The sequence below is a fragment of the Periplaneta americana genome, chromosome 4, assembly GCF_040183065.1.
Source record: "Periplaneta americana isolate PAMFEO1 chromosome 4, P.americana_PAMFEO1_priV1, whole genome shotgun sequence".
Taxonomy (NCBI): Eukaryota; Metazoa; Arthropoda; class Insecta; order Blattodea; family Blattidae; genus Periplaneta; species Periplaneta americana.
In genome coordinates, this window is record NC_091120.1 from 98961377 (window position 1) to 98988598 (window position 27222).

Here is a 27222-nt window from a genome sequence, read left to right on the forward strand (position 1 = left end):
CCCTTTAACATCAGAGTTATTTGAAAATTAGCAGTCCTATCAACAATGGGAAAGTAAGTTACAAAACTGTATTAATTTAATTTAAAATTTTTAACAGACTTCAGTTGTGCAGCTCAACAGTTAAATGCCAGTCAGAGTACACATAGGTTCAGTTTTGTAAATCATACTATAAAGACGGTAAATATGCCAAAAGTACGTCATTCAGTCAATTTAAAATCAAAACTAACAAGTTACATTTCAGAATTTAAAGAAGATGGTTTATCAACTGACAATAAAATATTATTTTGTAATTTGTGTCAGTGCGCAGTATCATCTACACAAAAGTTCCTGGTGCAACAACACATTACAACTAGTAAACATCAGGCCAACAAACAACTAAATTCCAAGCAGAGACAATTGTTTTTAACACAACCAACAACATCGAATGTAAGATCTGAGTTTAACATCGACCTGTGCCGTTTTCTCATCTCTGCTGATATTCCTCTCTACAAACTAAAGAATAAGGTCTTCAGGGAATTCCTTGAAAAATATACTCAACATACAATCCCGGATGAGTCAACACTTAGGAAGACGTATGCTCCATCCATCTACGATGAGACAATACAGAAGATAAGAGATGAAATTAAAGATAGTTCAATTTGGGTTTCCATTGATGAGACTCCCGACAAAGAAGGTAGACTTGTTGGTAATGTAGTTATCGGTTTGTTAAGTGAACAATATTCTGAACGAATTCTTTTACATTGTGATGTTCTAGAAAAGTGCAATAACAAAACTATAGTTAAACTGTTCAACGAAGCTATGGGTATCCTGTGGCCAAAGGGTATTATGTACGATAATGTGTTATTCTTTATTAGCGATGCTGCCCCTTATATGGTCAAAGCTGGACAAGCATTATCTGTTGTATATCCTAAATTGACTCATTTTACTTGTGTGGCGCATGCATTTCATCGTGTGGCAGAAGTGGTCAGAGACAATTTCCCTAAAGTAGATTTGTTGATTTCATCAGTGAAAAAAGTATTTCTCAAAGCTCCCAGTAGAGTTAACGTGTTGAAAGAAATGTACCCTGAAATTCCATTGCCACCAAAGCCAATTTTAACTAGATGGGGTACATGGCTAGAAGCAGTTGAATATTATGCCGAACATATAGACTCTATTAACAATGTTCTCCTTGCATTGGACTCTGAAGATGCAGTCTCAATTGATACTGCGAAAACAGTTACCTGTGACATAAGTGTGAAGAATGACTTAGCTCACATTCAGCATACATTTTCATGCATCATAAAAACGCTCAAAAGTCTCCAAAATAGGCACCTTTCACTATCTGAAAGTTTTGAAATTATAAATAGTACTGTGGAACAACTGAATCGTGGTAGAGGTAAAGTTGCAGATGCAGTAAGAGCTAAGGTGGACACTGTACTTTCAAAAAACCCTGGATATGAAGAACTACAAAAGGTTGTTGCTGTGATGAGTGGTGAATCAACAGTGAAGATTAACTTGGACTTATCCCCAGCAGACATTGTGAAATTGAATTATGTACCAGTTACTTCTTGTGACGTCGAACGCTCTTTTAGTCAGTATAAATCTATCCTCAGAGACAATAGAAGAAGATTCACTTTTCAGCACTTGAAAGAAATGTTTGTAACCTATTGTTATGGTAACAGACAATAAAAATTGTGTTTTGTTGAAACTACATTGGAAGATAAGGTACGTCCATTATATTTTTTGTTTAGTTTGATTAAAATGTACCAATATTTAACGTACATAGTCATTTTTTTATAATTTTAAGTCCATATTTAATTCCATATTTTGGTAAAAATCCATATTTAATTCCATATTTTGGTAAAAATAACTACATATATATTTACATATTTCATATATTTTTAGTCCATATAAATCCGTTCCCTGCTAATAAGTATAGGACAAAAATAAATGCACTACATATCGAAAAACCAAAACCTCCTGACTTAGTTGGGAGATGTCTGTAGGACCATTTGCTAACCCCTAAGAAAAACTAATACCATCGATTTCAGTCTGAATTTCAGATCGGCAGACACTCAACTTACAATCTACCAGTTCATTCTGAATTGTCTTAGAATAACCTTAAACAGTGACATGTTCCAAATTATTTTTGAGAGACTCGTTTAGATTACTCACGAATTGTAGCAACCCACGAAACACATCAGGGTTCTTCGAATCGTTTTTTCATCATGTCCCCTAAGGGGAAGTTCATATTGGCCACAAAATTTGATACAATCAATTTGTTTTAAATAATTTCATGATTTTTTATCACTTCTTGTTCATGTTTGAGAATGTTTGTTCTGTTCGTTTAATTTATTGCAGAGCAGTATGAGTTGCGTAACATAGCCAATGAAACAACATTTTTCAGGTGAGACTGCGAAGATTCATGCATTTTTCTTTTTAGGGACAAATGTCCTAAATCTGTCACACCACTCCTAGTCCATGCAGTATCACCACCGAAGAGGAGGCAAGGAAAACAAAATACAGATTTTTTTTGTTCACATCCAAGTAACCACAAATGCTTAGCGTAAATTTCATTGTTATACTTCCTTACATATATGCACTATTTCGGCTGGATGAAGCTTAAGTAAGATTTAAGTCGGGTAACTGACGACCCTTTAATTTCACTTCATTACATCAATATTCTCCGCAAGGGAAAAATAAAATTAATATTCTGTAATTCACACACACTCATGCTTGCACATTTGCACTGGTTAAGTTACGGTATTAAGACGTCACACCAAAGCAACACTCAGATATACTGATGGTCAACAATTTTCTAAAACTGAAAAAGAAGTCTCTTTCGTATTTTACGTGCTACCGTATATCAAAAGGATTCTACTCGTGCAATCATTTTGAGTTAAGGCAAATATTAGGTTCTGCTGGAGGCTGGATATATACGTAATAATAAGGCAAAAGAGAATATTAATTTCGTTATATTAACTCGATAACATTCTACAACAATAAGGGCCTGTACTACGATCGCCTGTTAAAGCTCCAGATTCGTATACTCCAGTTTAGCAATCTGGAAGTTAAATATTTTGTTCTGTACTACCAGCGGATTTTAACTGCAGGATTCTTATCCGGAAGATATAGTAACATTTTTATTACGTTGGCAATGAAGTTACTGAAAATGTAGTGAAATTTATTGCGTTGGTATACCTTTCCCCGCGTATTTCATGTTTATGTTCCGTGTTTATATGGTACTATTTATTTTGAGGTTTTATTGTAAGCATTATTGTTATTATTTATTATAATACTGAAGCTCCAGCCAAAAAATAACAGAGTGAAGAACAGAAAATTACATATACTGTATAAAGAAACTTTACATGGAAGCAAAAGGTAAGATTTTAAAGGTTATGTTTCTTTTCGAATAGTAATAATTCCTACCATATGATAGTATTTTGGTTTTAATTAATAGGCCCAAACAGGACGGGTGCGGGTTCCAGCAAAAGTGCGTTTTTCTCCATAATCATTGTTTTATTCACGTGTAACTGCACAAGAAGTGTAGGTGGCAATTATTTTTGTATTGTAATTAATATTAAGTGTGCTTTCAGTTTGTTGTATAGCCTACATTATTAGTGAATAGGGCCTATTTCGGTAATTTTTTTAGAAATAGTGTACTTCACGGCTGCAAATCATGGGTCGAAGGCACAATAACTCGTTTAAAAAAGAAAAGTTCACTGATACTGATAATAATGAATGATGTCTTTGGCCTGGGATTTCTAACCAACATTAGTACAGCAAGGTACATTGTTCCTAGCAAATTATCAATATTTCAGTATGTTAGGCCTACGTATTTTACTATTAATAAGTGGGCGGATATTTTGTATTAGGCCCATAATACCATTCGATCACAGATAGGGCCTAACGTTATTTTTTAAAAGAACAGCATGAGGTGGAGAGACGTTTCCACTAAAATGCGATAGGCCTATCTGTTTGTAATGCACATTCAGCACCTCGTAAAATAACACAGAAACAGCAGATATTAAGTTTTTTTTCCAAAGTTTCTATGTGCAGTATAGTCATATGTTTGATATTGTACTGATAATCATCCATTAAAAGCTTTTGCTTATTTAGGTATAGAAACTTAGATAAGGGAAAAAGAGAAATACAGTATATTTCCTAATGTTGTAGATTGCATATGGAATTAACCTAGTTTTACTTCCTTTTTAGTATTATAGAATGAAGCATTGGAAGAATATAGTAACATCAGCACAAATACAAGGACCTGAAAACAGCTGAGAAGCAAATTTGAATTCTTGGAAAAGAACACAAATAAAATTGCTGCTGCAGAGAAACAATGCAGGCTACAAACAATTGGAGCCCCTCCAACTGAAGCAAAACCAAATCCAAACTTATCCAAGGTAAGTGATTTAATTCTCCTATCAATTGAGTGATTTCTCAGTGATTTTGATTCATATTCAATGCATAAGTTCACTTATATGTTAAGTTATACAATTATTAAATAATAAGCAGAGGAAATTGTATAACACAAGTTTGAATTCTTTTTATTTATTTATTTATTTATTCATTCATTCACTCATTTATTTATTTACTTACTTTTGTTACAGCCGAAGTAGTAACTAAACCAAGTTCCACTGATACCAGTGCAGCTAATAACACGAATGAGGTTAGTGTGTAAGGAATTAAAAGTCAGAAGAAGGAGATGATGAGCTTTAGAGATAAAAAAAAAAATATTAGATTCTTGAAAATTGTTATACAAATTTAATTTAATGTCGGTATTACATTATAATACTATTATTTCTTTTTTATTTACAGTGCCATTCAGGTTCACAGTGCAATTCTTTAGTTTTTGAAGTGAAACTGGACATCCCAACAATATCTCCAGGTAATTTGATTTATACTACAAAACGTTCTTTCACATTCTACATATGATGCTTACTTTTCCAATCTGAAATAGCTGTAACATGTAAACACATTTTCAGCCAACATGTTGAAAATAAAACTAACACACATACTATATGAAATCTGTAGCAAGCAGTAGATAAATTAGATGCAAAAAAAAAAATGTTAAAATATAAATTGTACATAATGATGAAATGGTCACAAGAAATGGATGTCACAAAAAGTAAACATCATTGTATTATAATATTATGTGGGATTTGAGTGGGAATTTGAAATTTATAAATGTAGGCCTAAAAATAGAAAATACACTGAACTGAAGAATTTATTTTGAGATTTCTCTGCAATGGGTTTTTAATCAGATTAGGCCACATTATGTTAAGTTGTATTTCAATTTTACTGTAAGGAAACTTGTGAATGAATTCTTGTGTAAAGAAAAACTGAAAAATATCTTTTCATAAGATAAAACAGAAACTGACTACACTCTATTTACAATATAACTATTTGCTTGGTTTTTTCTCTCTCTTTTTTATTGCAGCTTTACTTTCTTATTGTTAAAAATGAGTTTGGATTAATAGCACGTTAGAAAATACAATACTGTTACAGCTGCTGACTTTGAAGTGTCCACACATTTATGATAAAACATCATCTTTCTCCAGAATTAATTATCTTAAGAATTAATTCCACTCTTAAAATATTACAGAGTCAGCTGGTGCAGCAGATGAAGGTCTTCCACTGTACGGGTGTCTACACAGTGTAATGAAAGTAAGTTTTAAGTGAAATTACTGGTTTATTCAGTGTAAGTAGTATAGGCTAAACCCAGAAAGGTCTGAATATAAGCATATATCCCTCTCTTAAATATTTCAGCTGATAATGGGATAATAGCTGATCGAGTTACACCCCAAGGATGCTTAAAAAAAATAAAGAAAAAGCAAGCCTCTGAGGAATGCATTAGCCACATTGAAAAATCTTTCTCCATCTGTGAACTGTAAGTCTAATGTTGACTTAATTATACTTGAGATGTTAGAAATGCATGAACTTCAATACTATTACAGTGATTTCTTTAAAAAATACATTAGTTGAAAGTTGGATGCTAACATTATAACAAAGAATGATTTGAAATAAAAGTAAGTCATGTCCTTATGTTTGGAAAGAGATGGGGTTTGGAATATCAAAAGTAACATTTGGAGTTTTTACATTACTTTTTCCTCCTCTTTAATGGGTGGTCCATCTACAAGGACATCTTCAATTAGTGGCAGAAAGTAAATGCTACAATAATCACCCATTCTTTATGTTTTAACAAAAAATATGTTTAATTTTGTTGACCAGATTTGTTTGACCTGAATGACTGGGAGATTACTTCTTCTCATCCTTCTAATGGAGTGATAATCTCTTGCAGCTGTTCTTGATCCCTATGGTCTCTGCTTTATCTGCTAGTCTTCAGGATTAGGTTCGAGTCAGGTGATAATTATAAGCTAATCTAAGGTTTCTGGTTGGGTTCGGGTCTGGTTCAGATCAGGCCGAGATGGGCCGGGCCTAAGAATTATGGCCTGTGCAGATCTCTAACAAATGGGGCTTATAGCTGAAGTTGGCTCTGCCACAGTTTTCCAAGTTTTGTGTATTTGCATATGTATTTGTGTTGTGTTTAATTACAGTTACTATGTATTCTTATGTATTAGCCTGCATATTATTAATTTGTAAATATGACATGTACCATAGCATATATAATGAGACAGTGGATGTAATAAATGATTATGCTTATTGCGTCTCCTGAAAAATGTCGTGTTTTGTTTACACAAAATAAATAAATAAATTTTAAATTTAATTGCAGCTATAGTCCATCTCTCTTGTTTTAATTACACATTCACAGAGTACCTGAATACAATTGAAGCGTCAGCTGGAACAACGTTGTGAGTTACAAAATTTTCATTCGGTGTGTTTCCGTGTAATAATGTTGTATGTCATGTTACCTTGCTATATTCCTTGGCTTGCAACTGTCCACTCAAAAGTTTGCTACCCTCATAAGAACAAAGTTGTACGCATACACATTTTTGCAGCTCCTGTAAATTTGACCAAATGTAACTTATAACGTTGTTCCAGCCGACGGTTCAATTAATGTGCCTCTTGAAAAATGTTGTTTTACCATATTTTGCTTATGTAAAATAAATTTGAATTGCAGATACAGTGCATTAGCCTGTTAAGAGATCACTGTGAGGGATCCAAGCAATAAAATATATTTAAAAAGTAACGATATGAATATGTTTGCATACATGAATCACTAGGCCTAGCGTGAATGAAACAGCTCCCTTGCAAAACATAAATGCCAATTCCAAAACTTTCAGGAAATGAAGAAAAACTGTCACGTCTAAAATTCAATAAACTGTTACAGTTTGTTAAATAATAATATATAGCAAGCATATCTTAAGTCTGATTAGTGAAATATGTTAGGCCTACTCCTACTGGCGAGCGATATATGCAAGGAAGGAGAAGGGAACTTGCCACCCTACCACATTATCTCCTGACAGTTGTCTCATGAGTGATGCCTTATTGATATTCCAATCTATCTTCGGAGAGTTGACTAAACAACTAGCAGACAGTTCTAGGAAAACTTTAATCAAGACCTATAATATGTACATAAAACCTGTATTAAAATACTATTCAGAAGTATTCGTAACAGCATCAAAAAGAGAGACAGAATCCCTCGGAAGAAAAAAACAAGTCTTGCACTTAATTACTGGAGCAAATAAAACTACTCCCAAGGAAGCATTAAAAGTCATCACTTCAATTAAACCAAGCAGCAAGTGCAGCACTAGCTCGATTGACAACAGTTCCTGCTGTAACTTCGTGGACCCCACAAAAATCTCCTACTGTTGTCAATGTTCTCCCAGTGGCATAGAATCTCAATACCAATAGTAATTTGGCCATTGGAGATAAGTCATTATTTCTGGAAAAATGAACAAACAATTAGATTTGGTTACACCTTTATCGGTAAATCTTTACAATAGCGTTACCAAAAGAAGGCAAGGACTCCCTACAGGATAGCCTGGAAGAGAGAGGTTTGGATGTAGTTTTGACATTTTTTTTTTTTTTTTTTTTTTTTTTTTTTTAGACAATTGTAAATATATGCAAATCATACTAACCTAACCTGTCACTAACTCGATCTTACGAAAACTTGTCTTTTCCTTTAATTAGTAAGGAAACACAGTAATGAAATGAATGTGCTGCCCTTCCCTGCCGCCTACCCCTTCTATCTCGACAGAGCGATCCTGCCTACCCATACCTCTCCACCGGACTCCACTTTCACAGCAACTTTCCACCTTTATTTGGGAAATTGGTGTCGGCACTCAATTTTTCTTTCGTTTACAGTACATATGACTTGACTAGAAGCCAAATATGTGAATACATTTGTATCTTAAAGTGGTAACGTAATTGTGAAGAAATGATAGTTTACCATATAAGGATTTTGATATATTATATACGGTTATTATTATTTTTTTATATAAAAGTATTTTGAAACTTATTGTAGGTTGCCTATATTATTATATCAATCACCTTAATACCTTGTAAGGACAACAGAACACCTGCATGAAGCAACATTCTATCCTCACTTCTACTGTACGCCTATTACAGGTTACTGTACTTCAAAATAATTATTATAGTGCTATTATATACAAAATATTAATGTAATACCTAAAGAAATAGTGTAGCTTATTATTAACTGTGTACTTACGATCTGTGTCTTGTTTCAGTTGATAATTGATTTCATGTAGTAGGTTTCATTATTCGAAACTGTCTAAAAAATTTCTCGTCATCCCACTCTTCAAAATTATTTGGACGCAGCCTAATTCGTTTTGCTGTTCTGATATAACGAAGCATCTGCTCCAGAACTTATCATCAGAATCAGTATCAAAATTAAATTGATCCTTCAAATCACCAGCTGCACGACGTGCAGCCATCTTGATTTCAACACCGAGTTCCAACCTCCGGATAACGCCTATCTGCCACTCTGCCTTCCGGATTGCTAATCTGGAAGTTTAGCCTCCAGATTGCACATAACCAAAAGTCGTAGTACGCAATTACAACCCAACTTCCGGATAAATATGCCATCTGTCGGTTAAGTTTAAACTAGAACTTTATCCGAGAGTCGTAGTACAGGCCCTAAGTATGTGAAAAGAAAATAAAAATTTTGTCATTAAGTTTCAAGGGAATAGAGAATCCATTTGACGCAGCATTACAATAGCGGTGTGAGAGGAGAGGAAAGATCCCTTGTTGCCTGGCTCTGCAGCGAGATATGGGTTTTAAACAGCGGCAGTTTTCCTCTGCTCCCCTTCACCTCTCTACCCCCCTGACCAAGCAAGAGACACTCTCTATGAGCTGACCACCCTGCAGATCCCAGGACGACTTTGAATGCAGTGTCAATTCCAATACAGTCGACGCGCAAAAAGATTATGCATAAGATAATAGTACATATTCCCGGCCAGATGAAATATAAAGCAATTTAACAATAAAAGCTGTAACAATTCTTCTAAAAAATTAAAATAAATATTATTTTTATTTTCCTGTCAAAGCAGGGAGTGCTGCAGCTCCTCAGCTCTTATGGACGAGCCGCCCCTGCAACCACAGGACAAGAGAAGCTGCAGACGAGTCTCATCGTAGTCGTCCTGACATTCCAAAACCAACATACCAAAATGTAGCCAAATTATTGTATACCGGTACATTTAAAACAACTTCCAGTGTACTCGATAAGAAACGAATTGGTCGTCTCAAATCTCCTACTAACGGACAGCATTCAATAGACTTGATTGCAAAAATGATGGCCAGCCCTAAAAGGTCAGTGCGCTATGTGGATCGAGAAAGTGGTATCAGTAGAGAATCTGTTCGCAGAATATTGAAATCTTCACGTTTTCACCCCTACAAAGTACAGCATTTACACACAATGCAAGAAGAGGATCCACTCAAGAAGTGAACATATTGCAACTGATCACACAGCATTTGCGGACTGATCGATCCTTCCTTCAGCATGTTCTGTTCAGTGACGAATGCTTATTATTTTTGGATGGGCACGCTCATACACACAATCGACGATATTGGTCCAAAGAAAACCCAAGATGGAGGCGTGAAGCTAACAACCCTGGTACTCCAAAAGTTATGGTGTGATTTAGGATACGGGGTGATATGGTTGTGGGACCATATTTCTTTCATGGATAAGTAAACCAACACACATATGGGGAATTGCTGAACAGCACTGTAATGGGATTGCTGTATGATTTGCCATTGAAGAAACGGATAAGAATGTGGTTTCAACAAGTGGGGCCACGGCACATTATGCTCTAACAGTTCGCCAGAAACTAAATGAGATGTTCGGTGTGCACTGGGTTGGACGAGGTGGACCTCAGTCATAGCCTCCACGGTCGCCAGACCTCACACCCCTTAGTTTCTTTCTATGGGGATTTGTGAAACAGCACGTTTTTCAGACAGAGCCAAAATCGATATATGACTTGAAACAAATAATCACCCATGTTATCCAGCACAACCCACTGCAACACTTTAAGAATGTCAGGATCGAGTGAGGCACTGAAGCACTGTCTTCAAGTAAATGAAGCACATTTTGAACATTTGCTGTAGTAAACATACTGTGTACAATTGTATTTCTAATTATAGTAATGTTTCCCTTTGTCAACTGACTTCTGTGGTACACGGTATTATCAGGAGTGATTTTAGTTCCAGTATGACGTTAAAATACAGGAGTTTCGCATCATTGTTTTTATGAACGAAAGAAATCAGTACCGCAAGTCCGATGAAAGTGGATCTGTACAGACGTGTTTTCGAAACCGAAGCTCTGTTAGCGCTGTTATTACGGCAAGTTCCTAGAAGAGCTTTAAACGATGTCTGCGGAGATAGCTACTGTGCTCCAACCACGAGAAAGTCTCCGCAGGATGAGACGAAAGGGGGTAATGCTGTGAATGAATGTTTATGTCATAAGATGTCATAAGGTCACACACGTGGGTACTCTTATTTCTATTGGCTAGCTCTCACAGCACAAACCATAACATTGATACAGACATATTGATACTACCCTAGTTACAAAATTAGATCACAGTTAATCTCCTAGTCTTTTAATCTCTTCATATAGGAAATAACATATGCAGGAGAGCGCATGGTTTTTAAACTGGCGTTGCAACGGTAATATTATTTATCTACTTCGTCCCAATAGATGAGGCAATTGTAAGCACATTCCTTTCACGGTTGATCTCCTGGTTGGAGAACAGTATGTCATACACAACTTGTCAACGTTACCTGAAATCATACATGCAACGTGTTCAGGCATTATGCTTTACGATCACATTTGTGTTTCGTATTACAGCTACAACAGGAAAAAATGGACTTGGTATTCGAGCAGGATAGCCCAACATCTCACTGAAGAAAAGAAGTTCGTGAATAACAGTCGACATAACTGGCGAGGAAAAACTACTGAAATGTTACATCACACATTGAAGAAACAAGTCTCATGATATGAATTATGTCGTGTACGCAATGACACATAGAGATCTAATGTAGGTAAAACTCACATGCTCCTTGAAAATGGGCCCTATTTACAGATTACTAAAAATAAATAGCAACAGTTATTATGTTACAGCGTTTTATTTTAAATCTTCCCAAATGGATCATTCTATATAAGGCCTATACGCTAATAGTTCCAGAAACTCTACTTTCCTAATAGAGTTTATTCTTACATCTGGTCGTACCTGTAAGCGAAAATTTTTTTACGGCATGCGCATAATATTGTATTATTCGTAGTTGTTAAAGAATTGATATAGCCTACTCGTATATTTATTGTTTAAAGATGGAACGGGAAGAAAAGAAATGAATCTGTTCTTGAAAGTAAGAAAATGACTATGATCACGATCACAATCATAAACGTGATCAAGATCATCTACCTTCACCAAAGGTCCGTATCGTACTAAGTCTTACAAAGATCTTCAACCAAGCTTAAACTTTCACCATGGGTTGCTACCAGGTCAACATGGAGCACGGTCAAGTAGGTCTCCAACAAAAGGCAAATACAGTATAAGCGACAGACACCTGTTCTGTACTGAAGTGAGATATGAGGAAATATGCCAGAAATCAAACCCGGATCTATTACTTTTTTTGCATGATATATTTCCTGAAATGTAATTTCACTGCTTTGTCTAAAGCCTTGGTTTTCTGAACCGAAGCATGCGACGTGCGAGGCCCGCCATGCACAAATCCGGACTACACGAGAGATAGTGAGTGGTTTCTATGGCTGCGAGGTGCGCAGACCTCGCATCTCGCAGCCATAGAAACCACTCACTATCTCTCGTGTAGTCCGGATTTGTGCATGGCGAGCCTCGCACGTCGCATGCGTCGGTTCAGAAAAACCAAGGCTTTATTCGACTTTATACAGGATGGAAGTGATAGAACTGTGCTTATTTAAAGGGACAATAGAATGCATTAAAATAAATAAACTATTATGCGTCGTAACAAGTGCATAGTTAATTAGAAAATTAGACAAAGTCTGAGTAGTTTGGCAGCAGTGCTTCGCTGACTCACGTATGAAAACACTCGCACTCGGTCGGAACATCAGAGTTCAATCCTTTAGACCACCCTTTTTCAAAATGTGGCACACTAAAGTTGTAATGCAAAATTCCGCGGCACAGGTATACAATCTAATACAGTGGTCCCTAATTAGGGGGATTTTTTTTCATAAAGGCACGTAAAATACGATATTTTTTAAGGTTAATCCATAGTGACATTTGTGGGGGACAAAGTCGCATTTGAGGATTTTCTCGCGTTTCTCCTATTCCCCCTTTTGAGACTTCTACAACATCCGTCAACATCTCTCCACTCCGTCATCATTCCATAGCATTCTCCGAACGCCAGCTGGCGACGCATGGAAGGGACGAATGGGGTTTCCTGCTCGAAGCCTGGGTACGCAGCGAACCTTCGTGTGGTCAGCCGGTGTGGGTTAGGAATGCTTGGGGGTCAACGCAATAGATCTAATAAGGGGTGTATGTAATGTGCGTCACGGTTAACCCATATTTTGTAGATGAAAGAAAATTAGATACGTAGATTGCGGCACGAAGATTTGTAAACTACGCCACTTAGGTTTGTAGATTGCGCCATGAGTAATACAGTAAACACAATCGAGGGAGTTCTATCGATATTGGATCTATCTATAGGTTTGTACGGTTTACCAACAACTGTTGTATCGATATTGAATATATCTATAGGTTGGTACGGTTTGCCAACGGATGGTAACAACTGTTCTATAGCATAAAAAAGTAGGCACAACACACGCCCACTAAGTCATTCACTTGTGTATAAATTCTCCTCGTAGTTGTCACGAAAAAGAAATGATGTTCAGAGGATTGCTCATTTTATAAGTGACAAAGTTACTAAGCCTAGCATTTTAAGCATTTTATAAATGATAAAGTTACTACTAAGCTTAATATTATTAACCATTCTGTAAGTGACAAAGTTACTAAGCCTAATATTCTTCACCATTTTATAAGTGATAAAGTTGCTAAGCCTAATATTCTTAACAATTTTATAAGTGACAAAGTTACTAAGCCTATCATTTTGAATCACACGTACGTAATTTCGTAGCCAGTCCTAAGTCTGGGAAAGGGTCGCACTTTACATATGTCGGTGCAGTTATTTACACCACATAGTTGGCGCACTTTACATATGTAGGTGGCGTGGTGTACACCATCTCGGTTGGGGAAAAAAGATTAAAGTAGCGTTGGTTACCACCTCCCCTAATAAGGTCATAGTGCCCCCGCTCTCAAATTGAAATTCAATTTATTGAAGGTTGGTACGATATTCTAACTTTACTGACCTGAAAATCCTGGTTGCTCGTCAGTCGTTCTCTTCTCTGTCGATCGCATACCTATGCTGTGTTTACTGAAAGTTGACTTGTGCTATATTCGCTGAAAGTTGACGCTTTTGGATTCACTCTTTTAACTTTTATTTTCCAGTTTTTGCTTCGACAACCTTTACTATTTTCATTTTCTCACGACACACCGGTTGAAAGTGGCTGCTCTAGACATCCAATAAACATCCTAATGTCAGAAAATAACCGTACGTGTTAATCTTTGTATTTAATTGGCATGAAAACCGTCAATTTTATTGAAAAATTGCAAAGGGATAAATAATTCCTTATTAGTTTCTCTAATGTCAAAAGTAAGAATTCTACGGATAGTACTTACCGAGTAAAACGGTGTTAAGATTTAGAGGAAAAGTATTGTTTTCTGATGAAAGTATTCATTAGGGACTAATATTGTATTGCAATATTTGTTGTACTCTATCCAAAGAATAAGCTCTTAAAATCTGTACAGCTATCGATGGCCCAGAACCAGACTGTTCCAAGCCCATTTTACTATTTTTTTTTTCAGGAGAGCTATTTTAAACTCCTGACATTCAAAGCTTCATGAAACAATTTGGAATGACTTCATAGCAACCTTATGGAGAGGAATATTTATAATTTTGTTCGATTTATATATGCAGTTAAGAACTGGAACACAATGAAACACAGATTTCGTTCTTTAAAAAGTTGGACTTAGAACAGTCTGCTTCTCAGCCATCGATATATTACTTCCACTCTGTATTTTGTATAAATGTCTACGGTTTAGATGCGATAAGATAAGCTATAATGTTATTATCCCTGCATATCACTCTTGTTATGATTTCTCATCTTTGTCTTGGCGTAATAATGAATTTTATTTTTGGAATAGTATTGTCTATAAAGCAGAGAGAGGTAGCCTCGAGTTTAACATGACCTCTGGATCAGCGTCACGATCTAGTATTCCTCATATTCACGAAGTCTAGAGGTGAGAAAGGACTTCAGGAGACAAACATAAAGGGTTTTCATTAATTGGCATTGTTATATCCCTCAACTGGTATCTATGGGTCAATATAGATCCATATGGATAGATATCGTTAACGTACATTTAAAAAGCAATACCAGTTGAGGGATATCATTTATTTTCGTATTGTGTTACCTACTCGGAAAACTGTTCTTAATTGAACCTAGTTCACCTTACTCAAAGTGAATGATAAATATTTCGCATCCAGTTTCTATTGCTCAGTGACTTCTTCTTCAGGTTTTCAAGAATATAATTCACTGAAATTTGGAGTTCAATTCCTTACGTCCCTTTTTTAAATTAAGACTATAGCATCATTTTAATAGCACACAGAATTTGAAATGAATTAAGCTATTCTGTTCAAATCCGCTATTAGTAGGTCTAACTAGGTTTCTTCTGCCTTTAGGTTGCTATTTTAAGGATAATTTAGAGATTCAGAGTTCCGTCATCCTATCAATATGTTGTCGCCAATTTTTCCTGTTTTTGTTTGTTTTCATACAGTGCTACTATTTATAATTCTTCTCGGATATCTGTTCTTTCTTCTTGTCAAGTTTTGTGTAGCTATTAATTTGAGGAATCTTATTTCAGCTGTTTTTATTGTACTGTATTTATTTAAATTCCATGGTACAGGGTTGTTTCCGATTTCTGATAACGAATTTGAATGACGTCATGTGCGTCAGGAATCACACAGACAGCTGAATTGCGGCGAGAGGTGACACACCAGTAGTGAGTGATTTCATAATTAGAGTGCACGGTGTATCACAGTAGCAATTCCCAAGAAAATTGAGCCTTTTTGGGAGGGGTACATAACAACCCATTCCGATGTCAAGTACAGTTACGTGAAAATCATAGGAGCATGCAAAAAACGTGCTTTCGTTATTTCCAAGAAAGGCATTTTGTGTGTACCTAATAAGACTGGCAAAGCTCGGATGGGATTAATTCCAGAGTGAATCCACCCCCAGTCACAAGTCGCCGCACCACACGAGATGATACAAATTAATTCCATTCGAGCTTCACCAATCTTATTAAGTACACAGAAGATGCCTTTCTTGGAAATAACGAAACCTCGTTTATTGCAAGCTTCTTTTATTTTCACATAACTGTACTTGGCATTGGAAAGGGTCGTAATGTACCTTTCCCAAAAAAGCTCTATTTTCTTGGGAATTTCTGCTATGAGTCGCCGTGCACTCTGACTATGACATGACTCACTACTGGTCTGTCACCTCGCGCTACAGTTCAGCTGTCGTGTGACTCTTGATGCACATGATGTCATTCAAATTCGTTATCAGAGATCGGAAACAACCCTGTATTCATACATCTCTTCGCAGCTAGAATATGGAACATGTCAAAAAATTTAATAGTACTACAAAATCTTAATTCATAGTCAGTCTAGATGAAAAATATACAGAAGGATTTTACAATGTAATACTAGTGCAACACAAAGGGATATTATCGATACTTAATACAAGACAGAAATATTTATGCAGTGTTGTTGAATGTCATAAATTTACCTACAGAATAGAAGCGTGAGAAATTAGATTCTTCTTTAATTTGGCCCTAAATAATCTTGTATTTTGAGTTTAATTTTTTATATCCATAAGGAGGCTATTAAAAATTATATTGTCATATAACGCACTCCTTTTTGATAGCACAATAGATTTACCGATGGAGCATAAAAATTATTTTTTGACGCGTATTTATGCTATGAACTGTTGAATTAATTACAAAGTTTTCACGACTGCATACGAGGAAGTTTATTAATGAAAAAATATACTGACAAGCCATGGGCATTACTTTTAGTTTTTTTGAAAATGGTCCTACCGATTCCCTAGATTTCACAGCTGACATTATTCTAATTACTCTTTCTTGTAGTAGGAATATAATGTTACTATCTGTAGAATTTCCCCAGAATATTATTACAAAACTCATTACCGAGTGAAAGTATGCAAAGTAGGCCTACAGTAGAATCCCTCTTATCCGGCACCAAAGGGACTAAGCTAGTTCCGGATACGAGATTTTGCTGGATAATTGGATAATTACCGGTATATACAAAAAAGTTCGTATTTCATGGTGCCAAATGTTGAAACTGCAGTCATGTGAAGCTTATTTCTCTATCACTTGCTCATAACTGAACAAATATAAAAACTATGTGGATTTTCCTTATCAAAACACATCACACAACACAAATAATACACTAATTTTAGGTTCGAATATTCACTGAAGACTAAAGTTCGGGCGAACTTCCTAATGTGGCAAAACTGACGGCCCAGACTATGGCAATATGGGAGATTTAATTCTTTTTTGGCCTAGCCAAAAGTGCCGTTGTTTTGGTATTGCCGGTTATTTGGGTTACGGTTACGAGGGATTTTATTGTATACTTTTTTAAGGTATTCGTATTTACTACCTCTTCTGTATTCTGGAGGTATGCCTTACCGTTATTGTCCATATTTCTGATCCGTATGTAAGAGTTGGTATTGCCATAGATTTATAAAGCTTTACAATAGAGTCTTTCCTTGTTTTGTGTTTAAGTGTGTTTAATAGTGTTAATGTTATGTGGTTAAACTTATTTATTTTATTATTTATGTCAACTTCACTTTTGTACGCGACATTACATCCGAAATTATTTGAACTCTGATAACATGTTCTATAGGCATGTTATCCAGAGTTATTTTTGATCTAACTCGGTAATGCCTTTAAATGCAAATTTTCTCATCAGAAGTAATTGCTAAATTACTATAATTTGGTTTAAGAGACCATTACTTGCTTTCAGTCATCTGATATCGCTTTTGTTTTTGCATTGGATATTTCTATTTTAAATTCTTTCGCAACATTGTTGAGGCAATATATAATAATTTTTGTCATCTTCGTTTGTGGCCAATAAAATCTGAGCGTCTGCTAACGACATAATTTTAATTATTATTCCTGCTACCGGTACATTAACTGCTCCTTTCACTTTCATTTTCCTATTCATGAATAATTCATTATCAGAAATTAGAATCGTTCTGATTACTTCCAGAACCATTAAAGTAAAACGATTTATAGTTAAGCATAAAAACACAAAGAATATTAATAATTTACAAAACATAAAGCTCTTTTCTTAATTTCATAAATTACACTTGTCTTCATTAAGTCTATGTTTCTAAGGTTCTAATATTTAACTAGTCTAAAGCCACTAGTTAGCTCAGACGGTAGCGAGTTTGCATACTGATCCGGAGCTGCGCTTTGATGATTATTATCTGATTGGACTTTATTCCGAGGTTTTTTCCAACTATAGGGCGAATGTCAGGTAATCATATGGCGAATCCTCAGCCTCATCTCGCTAGATATCATCCCCCTATCAGGAATTTCATCAACTCTAAATAACCTTGATACAGCGTCATTAAATAACAGAGTCTACCGTGTGGAGTAACGATTACCACGTTTGACCATGAAACGAGCAGGTCCGGGTTTAAATTCTGGTTGGGACAGATCACTTGGCTGAGGTTTTTTTCCGGAGATTTCCCTTAACTCATTAAGAGCAAATGTTGGGTAAATTTCGGCGCTGGAGCCTGGACTCATTTCACTACATTATCACCTTCATTTCACTAAGACTCTACAAAGCCATCGTAATTGATAAAGTGTCATGAAATAAACCAATTAGACCTTAAAAAACCTAAGTTATTCAGTTTTCCTATAAACGTTTCAGCCTCTTAAAGTTACGGAACTTTGCTTTAATATTAAAATAAGTAATTAGAAGTAACGTCTGACTGTCATGGTAGCGCATTACATTCCAGGGTGTGAAAATACCACAGTCGGAATTCTATCATTATTTAAGATTTATATTTATTTGGTGATTAATTACTCGTTCAGGAACCGAAGTGTGTGCTTTCCAACAACGAGGTCAGCAAGATTCTTCTTTCTTGATTAGATTTAATGTACTTCATCCCTTTCTATCTCATATTACAAGCGAGTTCATATTTCCATATTTCATTTTCATGCTTCACTTTAATATTATCTCTCTTTATGACTTCCTTCTTAAATGCCTTCATTTTTCAATTCCGCTCCACTAAACAATAACCGTTAAATTCCTTTATCCTTAAACTTAGCGCTTTCATATCTTATGACGACTTTTAAATGGGATAGGAGTCTGGGAATCTTATTGCGTTCATCCGTCCTACTATAATTACACTCAAAAGGAAAATTCTGTTTCATAAGCTAGTTATATTAAACAACACACGATCTGATATATTTCAGCTTTAAATACTGATGTGAGTTCTAATTAATATTACTTACATTACTTGAATAGAGATTAACAGTATAGAACTATTTTAATAAACCATAGACCTATGTTACAATGAATAAGAGATGAAGACCAACGGGTTAACGAAGTCCATAAGCTTACGGTTGTACCATAGTCTAATATATACAGTCACGAAGCTCAATACGTAGTAAATATGCATCCATAGATAGTTGCTAACCAGTAGGATCGCTAATATCGCCTCATCACAGACAATGCGAAATAGTATCGACACAGTCTATTGTTCCTAGCACCCGCACAAGTCAAGCTTCGTGACTGTATATACTTGACTGTGGTTGTATATGTTTGAGAATGTGTTACTCTTTTTACATACATACCGGTATTAATTTAATAAAAAAGCTTCATGGTGCTCCAGCTACACAAGGAACCAGGGCCAAGCCGACTACCCGTCATCTAGTAATCAACTGCGTAACTGCCAAAGGAAACAGGGGTACTACAAGTTCACACAGGTGTTCTTAACAACCGGCTTTTCTTTAACCGCAGTTTGGCACCTATCACGGTTCCCCTATTTTTTTTCCAATCACGAGGATGGCGGTGGGTAGAGTCCATTTCAGACCCTATATTCCAGAAAAAAAAATTGTTAACCGTTTTTATGATAACTATAGGCTGAAATAATGGTTGGTCCTCGTGTGTAAATGAAATCGGAGCGTTTCTGGCTGCAAATATGGGCAGTCTGCAGTAGATTCATACTCTATTGCCGACAAGAAAATGGATGGGTGCTATATATATCTATGCGTAGTCACGACAACAAAGCCAGTCACCGGCGCGGCTCGGACTTGAGTTCGATTCCCGCTTGGGCTAATTACCAGAATGAGATTTTTCCTTAGATTTTTCCCAACTGTAAGGCGAATGCCTGGTAATCCCATAGCAATCATTAGCCTTATCTCGTCAGATTACATATCGTTATCATTCCATCAACACTAAATAACCTAGTTAAATAACCGAATAAAAAAGTCAACAAAGCCAAGAAAATTCATTACTTTATGCACTAAAAGAACCTAAAAACATGCACGCAACGGTACAGTAAGAACAGTCGAAATATGCGCTAAAAATTGAAGTATATGCAGCAAAAAATACGCTTAAAAACTTTGTTTGGTTTAATAGTATGATATATGAAATAATTTAAAATAATTCTCATCAACCCATCATCAATCTTATTAAACTCATTTTTACCACGTACTAATAAAATTGTTAATTTTACAAACATATTTTGTACCTTAGGCTACAGTTTTAACTTATTTAACTTTCTTTGCCTTTCGCGTAATTATTATGACAGTAAAGAACTAGTAGCAGAATGTATCAATTCTCGGCCTTGACAATTTATTGGTTTTATATTTCTCATGGACATGGGAGAAGAATGCCTGAAGATGGTTTCCAAAATGGATACCAAGAGGAAAGAAAGAAGACCAAGGAAGATATATATGAAAGGAATTGTGAAAAACATGAGTGCAAGAAGTCTGCAGGACAGAAACGAATGGAGAGAAAAAATTAATTGTTAATAATGACCACAGGGATATGTAGACCTACTAAGCATGATACACTTGTAATATACAATGCGTTTCAAAAGTCGAACAATTGAAGTGAATTATTATTATTATTATTATTATTATTATTATTATTATTATTATTATTATTATTATTATTTGGTAGATTATTTTACGACATTTTATCAACATCTTAGGTTAATATTATTATTATGTTTACATATGGGATATTGCATTAGTAAAATTAAGTGTGGTGCTTATTCTAGATAGACTAGAATAAATCATGAATAGCACGAAGTTCATGAGTCATTTTGAGGTGCGAAAGTATTCGTGTTTTGAGGTTGCACACTTTTCATTTGATGAAGCCCGTGACTGCCAATTCAGTTGACAGACATTTCCTCCAGAAACGATCATCAAACTTACCTAGCGGCATCGGAACCCCAGGCCTCATCGTCGATGTCTGTTGTGGGCGATTTTCTGTTGAGAATTGTTCATTCTTGCGACCGGAAGGGAAGCCATCGACTTGCTACGAGAAGTGAATGGATGCCAGGGGCGTCATGCTGCAAGCAAAAAAGAAAACACTGAATTGAACAACCAAATCAAAACAATGTTCCCGATTCTCTTTTATTGGTGCAGTAGTCGTCATTCACTCGCTTCAACAACTCCATACAGGCTTTGGGCCGTCGCCATGCGGTACCGGTCCAATCCGTGGCCAGGTACGACTTTCCAGGAGTGGTCAGAGTTACAATGTGCCAATAGGCTCACTTGCACTCTCTAGTAACACTTCACCATCAGATGAAAGCATTATAAAACACTTTCTTTGCTTTACTTTTGCAACATTGCTAACATTAATACGACCACCTGTCATTACAGTTAGATATAAAGGAGACTGAGTCGTCTTCACTGTGTACATGGTTCAGTCAACTGTCCGAAGACAGAATTGAACCTCATATATGTGACACCAATAAGGCATAACTCATGAGACAACTAAGCCCGGAGATAATGGTAGTAGGGACACATGTCCATTCACAAATGAAATACAGCTTATTGAATTTTTTTTTTTTCCATCAAGTTTAGAAACACTTCTAATATGCCTATCAAGGGGATGGGGAGAAAATAATATTTTGCTACGAAATAATTATTTCATCGCCAGAAATATAATAATTATTCATAGTTTCAGGTAAATATTCGTTATGGAGAAGTAGATCGCACCTCATTCATGCTTGTTAATTAATTTGATCCTCACTTTTCTCCGGTAGTCAGGCGTACGGGTTGATAGCGTCTATCTTGTAATATTTGCTAAAACATTTAATGTTATGTTAATACAGACCTAGAATTGGAGTAGACTGTGCGTTGCGCAATATAATAATTTATTTATTAATTTAGGTATTTTACTTTTTATTTACTTTCATGAAACTAGATCCTTCACTATCACAGTGAGTCGGTGAGAAAAGACGATCCGCCGTGCGTCTAAGTGAACCGCGGTGTCCACCGTTCTAGCTGAGGGGTTAGCGTGTCTAACTCCAAACCCAGCGGGCCCGGGTTTGATTCCAGGTCGGGACGAGTTGCCTGGGTGAGGTTTTTTCGGGTTTTTTCCCTCACTTCTATGGATGAATATCAGGTAACTTTATCAGGCGATTGGAACCCCACTCATCTTCGCCACTTCCTTTCCTCTCCTATCATCCTTTCATTCATCATCCCGTTACTACTTCTGGTTTTCAGATCGCTCTACAGGTGGCCCTCCGAAGCTGCTGGCTCTCTCGACCGGTCTCCGTGGATTGTAGTCAAGTGATGATGGATAACTTCTGCAACGGAACCCGGGGCAGACATTCTCGGGGGAGGACTTCCGCCTCGGACCGTTAAGGGAGTCTTGGGGAGGTTGCCGAAGCAGGGGTGGTACATGGACTCTGTTGGCTGTAGGTACCAGTAGTTAAGGAGGTCAAGAGGTTAGGTCGGTGCGCGTAGAGGATCGGTGGACACGGAACACATTCCACATAGGGGGTGTACAATAGACCTCAGGTCGTAGTGCGTGGTATGTTCCCTCCCTCCCTCCTAACAAGGAAAAAAAAGTAAACCGCGATCCTTTCCCAAATTCTATTGAAAAAGTAGTCGATCGGGTAGGCCTATACAAAATTCCGTTCCTTCAAGACTGCTAGTCGTATATGATGACATTAAACAAGACTGTGTTGCTGTGATATTGTTGGCGTATTCTTTCCTCACTCTTTCCTTCACACCTCGACCACATCTAAACAATAATTACATTAAAATCACAAATTGATATAGAGTAGTCTAGTCTCTATTGACAGGAATGTGGAATTACACGAGTATCTCTATTGCATCCCCTGTCTGTAGACACCGGCACTACAAGCGCTGTAATAGCGATATTTAGTTTCAGTAAAATAATGTGACTACGATATATAAACAACAACAATGCCCACTATGTAAAAAAAATGTGTCTAGTTACGTTACAATCTTATGTACGATTCCTGCAATTGAGAACTCGCCTTTAACAAACGACTTTGAATCTTACCACGAAGACATTTTGTTGAGTGTATTCAGTTAAAGATGAGTAAAAGTTTCATTATTAATTCTTTAATGAAGTTGCAGAAATATTAATTTATCCATTGTTCCTACAGATGTTATGCTAAAGATAAAATATTTTATTTCTTTCTTTGTAGGCCTAATTGCAGAAGAAATAAATTATAGCTTGTTAGGCTATTTCAAGTCTTAATTTTTTAAGGATCATCTTTCCAAGAACTGTAATAATTAATTTCGTTCATTTGAGTGGGAACGTGGGAAGACTTTTTTCACGAAATTTTGGCCACTATATGGAACTGATGCCCACCTAGTACCGTGAATAATTCAAGAGATAGAAGCAAAATCAGGATTCGTAAGCCAGCTACAAAGGTGGGAGGAGCGTCGTGCTGACCACACGTTATCCTCTACTCCTTGGATGATCATTCACTTCTGTCGAGTCGTATGAGCGTGAGGCCGGCATTATAGCACTGAAATATATGTGAAGGTACTGTAAATCATGTTACACTCTTTACACTCAAACCGACCGCAGGTACGCATCTGCAACGTAGTTCACTTTAATACACCGTGAAAGTCACGGTCATGACTTCGAATCCCACCTAAGACATTTACGTTTGTTCGTTGTCACTGTGACGGTTTGTGTTGTTTCAGGTTGATGCCCGGCGTCATGCTGAATTCGCATCACGGAAGTTCACCGGGTGACCGTTCTGGAGTTTCTAGATTTATGCTAAAATCTCGCTAGAGGTAAGAAAGCAATAAAAAAATTCGGTAGTGCTCTTTAAGCTTAATTCTTTCAAAAATAGTTTGTTCTGTTGTAGATTAAAATGACATGAAACTTCGTGCTCTTCGTAACTAGATTTCTGCACACAGCTTTGCAGATCTTTGTCACTAACACGAAGTAGTGGTGCCGGAGGGACAGCACGTTACACCGCAATTTTTACGACCCCGCCCGTAATTGGAACCGTGTACCTGAATACGACGCGGGCGTGGTAACCTATTACGGCGTCCACTTCTTGATGTTGCTAATGAAAAGACTTACTCCATGGAGAATCGGTCTCTTCCTACTTGGTGGCTACACGAAATACGTCAAGTTTTCCTCCTTTCTTTTCTAGTTATTGCGAACTCACTTTGCTACAATTATAATATTGCTTCTAGCATACTGTACTTATTACTACCGCTGCAATAACTAATGCTACCGCTACTGTTTTTGCTACTAATGCTAAAGTTCCTGCTATTGTACATGTACTATGAGGCTACTGCTGCTTTCATTTCTAGAACTACCGTTATTGATGATATTGAATTTACTGACAGTGTTAATGATAATTTTATAATGCTATCACTTTTAGCAGCAGGAGCAGTAGCAGTGTTAAAATTGCTACCGCTGCTGCTGTGCTAATGCTACTACCACTACTGAAGACAGTTTTATCACTTTCTAGTATATACAGTCACGAAGCTCAATACGTAGACAATATGCATCCATAGATAGTTGCTAACCACTAGGATCGCTGCTATCGCCTCATCACAGACAATGCGAAATAGTACCAGCACAGTCTATTGTTCCTAGTACCCTCACAACTCAAGCTTCGTTACTGTACAGTATATACTAGACTGGTTATATTATGAATTTACTGCCACTGCTAATGTCATTACTGTAATGCTGATACTATTGTTCCACTAATACTAGCCTAATAATAATAATAATAATAATAATAATAATAATAATAATAATAATAATAGGCCTACTGCTGCTGCTAATGCTCATAGTAGAACTAGGAAGTTAGTACCAAACTGTTAAGTTTCACACTAAAAGTATTAACGCAACTCTCAATGTCAGTGAACCAGAACGACAAGCACGTACAACTAATTGGTAACCAAACATATGTTCCAATCGTCGACGGCCTTAGAGAAAGAAAATAAAAAGCGAATAATATAAAAAAACAATAATTGGTAATTATATACCTCGCAACTCCAAATCTAAAATAATTTACCCTTACATATAAAAATAACATAAAAAGTGCGCATTTATGATTCTAGTCTCATTATAACATGAACATTTTCATTTTATCAAAAGAAATACTCCTTTCATATTCGGAAAAAAAAAAATAAAAATATTTGTAGGCCTACTCTGAAAATATTCGTTCTACGTCACAAGGCGTTACAGAAGCAAATCTGAAATATGATACAGTATCTCTTACTATAATCAGATGAACAATTGGTTTGTGAATCTAATAGTGTATCTCGTATGTGGCACATAATATTAAACCCATAATTGTTTTCAAGAAAATTTTTCATTTCTACTGTAATGACAGATAGGAAGTTCATATCGTAATTCCGATGTTGAACTTGAACTGTAACGCAACCAAATGCATAGCAGCACGTGTCGTCAACATTTAACGAAAAATAATCCACACTCCTGTTTGCATAATTATTTAATAACAGATGAGTTTACATTTTTGGAGTCATACATCACGAAATTATACCAGCCCTTCCAGAGTGTTTTTTTTTATTTGTATCATTTATTTGTAATTATTGTATAAATTTATTTGAGGTAAAAATGCTGACATGTAACTTCCTGAAACCTAATAATGTACGTACATTAAAAACACCATTTTTTTTTTAATTTGAACCATATTTTTGCACCAAAACCTTAGTATCACGAAATTAGCCGAGTCCGCCCTACTACAACTTTTTAATTATTCTTAAAATGTTAGCTTCATTTCAGGCTCGTTCTAAATAATTATTATTACAATAATTACTTTTATAAATTGCAAATCTTCATGACGTAGTCCTTACATATCTTTTCAGAGTGGTATTCTCTGAAAAATTAGATTGCTCTACATTTCTGATCTTTAATTGTCCTTTTTCGGCGGAGAAGGCGGCTTCTGTACAATTTATTCCATTAATGCCATCAAGTTTTGAAGTTGTGTTTAGTCACTACTTCATCCTCCTCCCACTGCTATGTTAGTAAGAATGTAGGGACACACAGATAGTCATTCCTACAAGCAGTGGCCTGCACCACTGAATGAAATGTTGACATACATAGCAAAGGAGTTGTAATTTGTGATGACGGCGTGACTACTACTCTAGCATGAACACTACTGAAAATCGGAATACACAATATAGGCGAATCAAGCCGCACGTGCTCAGTAAGGGTGGGGTAGAATACTCAGTTTTGTTAGTGCGACTAAGGAACGAGGCGGCATTAATAGAACCCAGTGTACACCGTTGATTGATTTTCCTGTATATTTGTGTTTGGAGGGAATTCATTATACTGGCCAGTTTTAATACACTAGTATGCAGGGAATAGAAGAGGATACCTCAATAAATGCTTTCCTCGGTTAGTGCTCTCACTCGTAATTCCATGGCCACACTGATTTGATCGGAAGACAGAGAGCATCAGCAGCAGCACTACCTACGTTATACAAGAACTGATTACCTTTTCTATTACCAACATAAGAATACAAAATATCAAGGAAGAGTATGAGCGGCGCTTTAAAGATCTCAAGGCGCACGAGGACGACTTTGCTCTTTTCACCGGTCCCGTTTATGTCAACAGTGCTCCTATTTCCTTACAAGAGGACTTAATTGATCTGTAAAATGATTCCGTTTTAAAAGAAAACACCTAGAAGTTGGAATCCCAGAAATCTACTTATATTTAGGGCAAAAGTTCCACAGATGGGGAAGTTTGCAGCATAAATCCTGTGTTACTTTGGGGGCACATATTCATGCGTGTTTTCGTGAATGAAAACCAACAAAACAGCTCACAGATCAAGGCTAACAGATGCTAGTCTTTCTTCCATAATGGTTGTGTCTCGGAATCTCTTTCTCCTAAATTTGTGGAAGTAGTTGCAAACAAGCAGTGTCAAGCGTCTGGTAAAAAAATCATAAAATATTTTCAGTTGGTCGGTTGTGAAATACTATGTTTTATAACTTTTCTTCTATTTTTTCTTTTGTAATTTGAAATATATAATGCTAATTAAGCTTTCTTTTCGCTGCTTTATGTTTCTGGTGAAATAACGTGCTTTATAACTTTTGTTAATTTGTATTTTGTAAATTGAAATATATATCGCGGATTAAACTTGCTTTTCATATATGAATCGGCAACAAGCAAGAACTCAGTCAATTAAAAAACATTAAC

At 36.2% G+C, this 27222-nt stretch overlaps 1 protein-coding gene and 1 long non-coding RNA gene across 5 annotated transcripts in view; one reads left to right on the forward strand and one right to left on the reverse strand.

Moving 5' to 3' along the window:
• LOC138698084 (uncharacterized) overlaps positions 1-27222 on the reverse strand; it is a 385041-nt gene that overhangs the window by 167965 nt on the left and 189854 nt on the right. For both annotated transcript variants that reach the window (XM_069823785.1, XM_069823786.1), the window contains one exon: positions 20973-21109. In XM_069823785.1, coding sequence (XP_069679886.1) covers positions 20973-21000 — 28 coding nt within the window. In that variant the 5' untranslated portion in view covers positions 21001-21109. The remainder of the gene's footprint in view (positions 1-20972; positions 21110-27222) is intronic.
• Positions 3336-6637, forward strand: LOC138698082 (uncharacterized). Of its 3 annotated transcripts, none has more exons than XR_011331690.1 (4): positions 3336-3360; positions 4195-4385; positions 4593-4870; positions 5588-6637. It is a non-coding gene; the product is annotated as an uncharacterized lncRNA (long non-coding RNA). The 3 variants fall into 3 exon arrangements; XR_011331691.1 differs by lacking the exon at positions 3336-3360 and having other exon boundaries at positions 4083-4385; positions 5588-5649; positions 5752-6637; XR_011331689.1 differs by lacking the exon at positions 3336-3360 and having other exon boundaries at positions 4083-4385.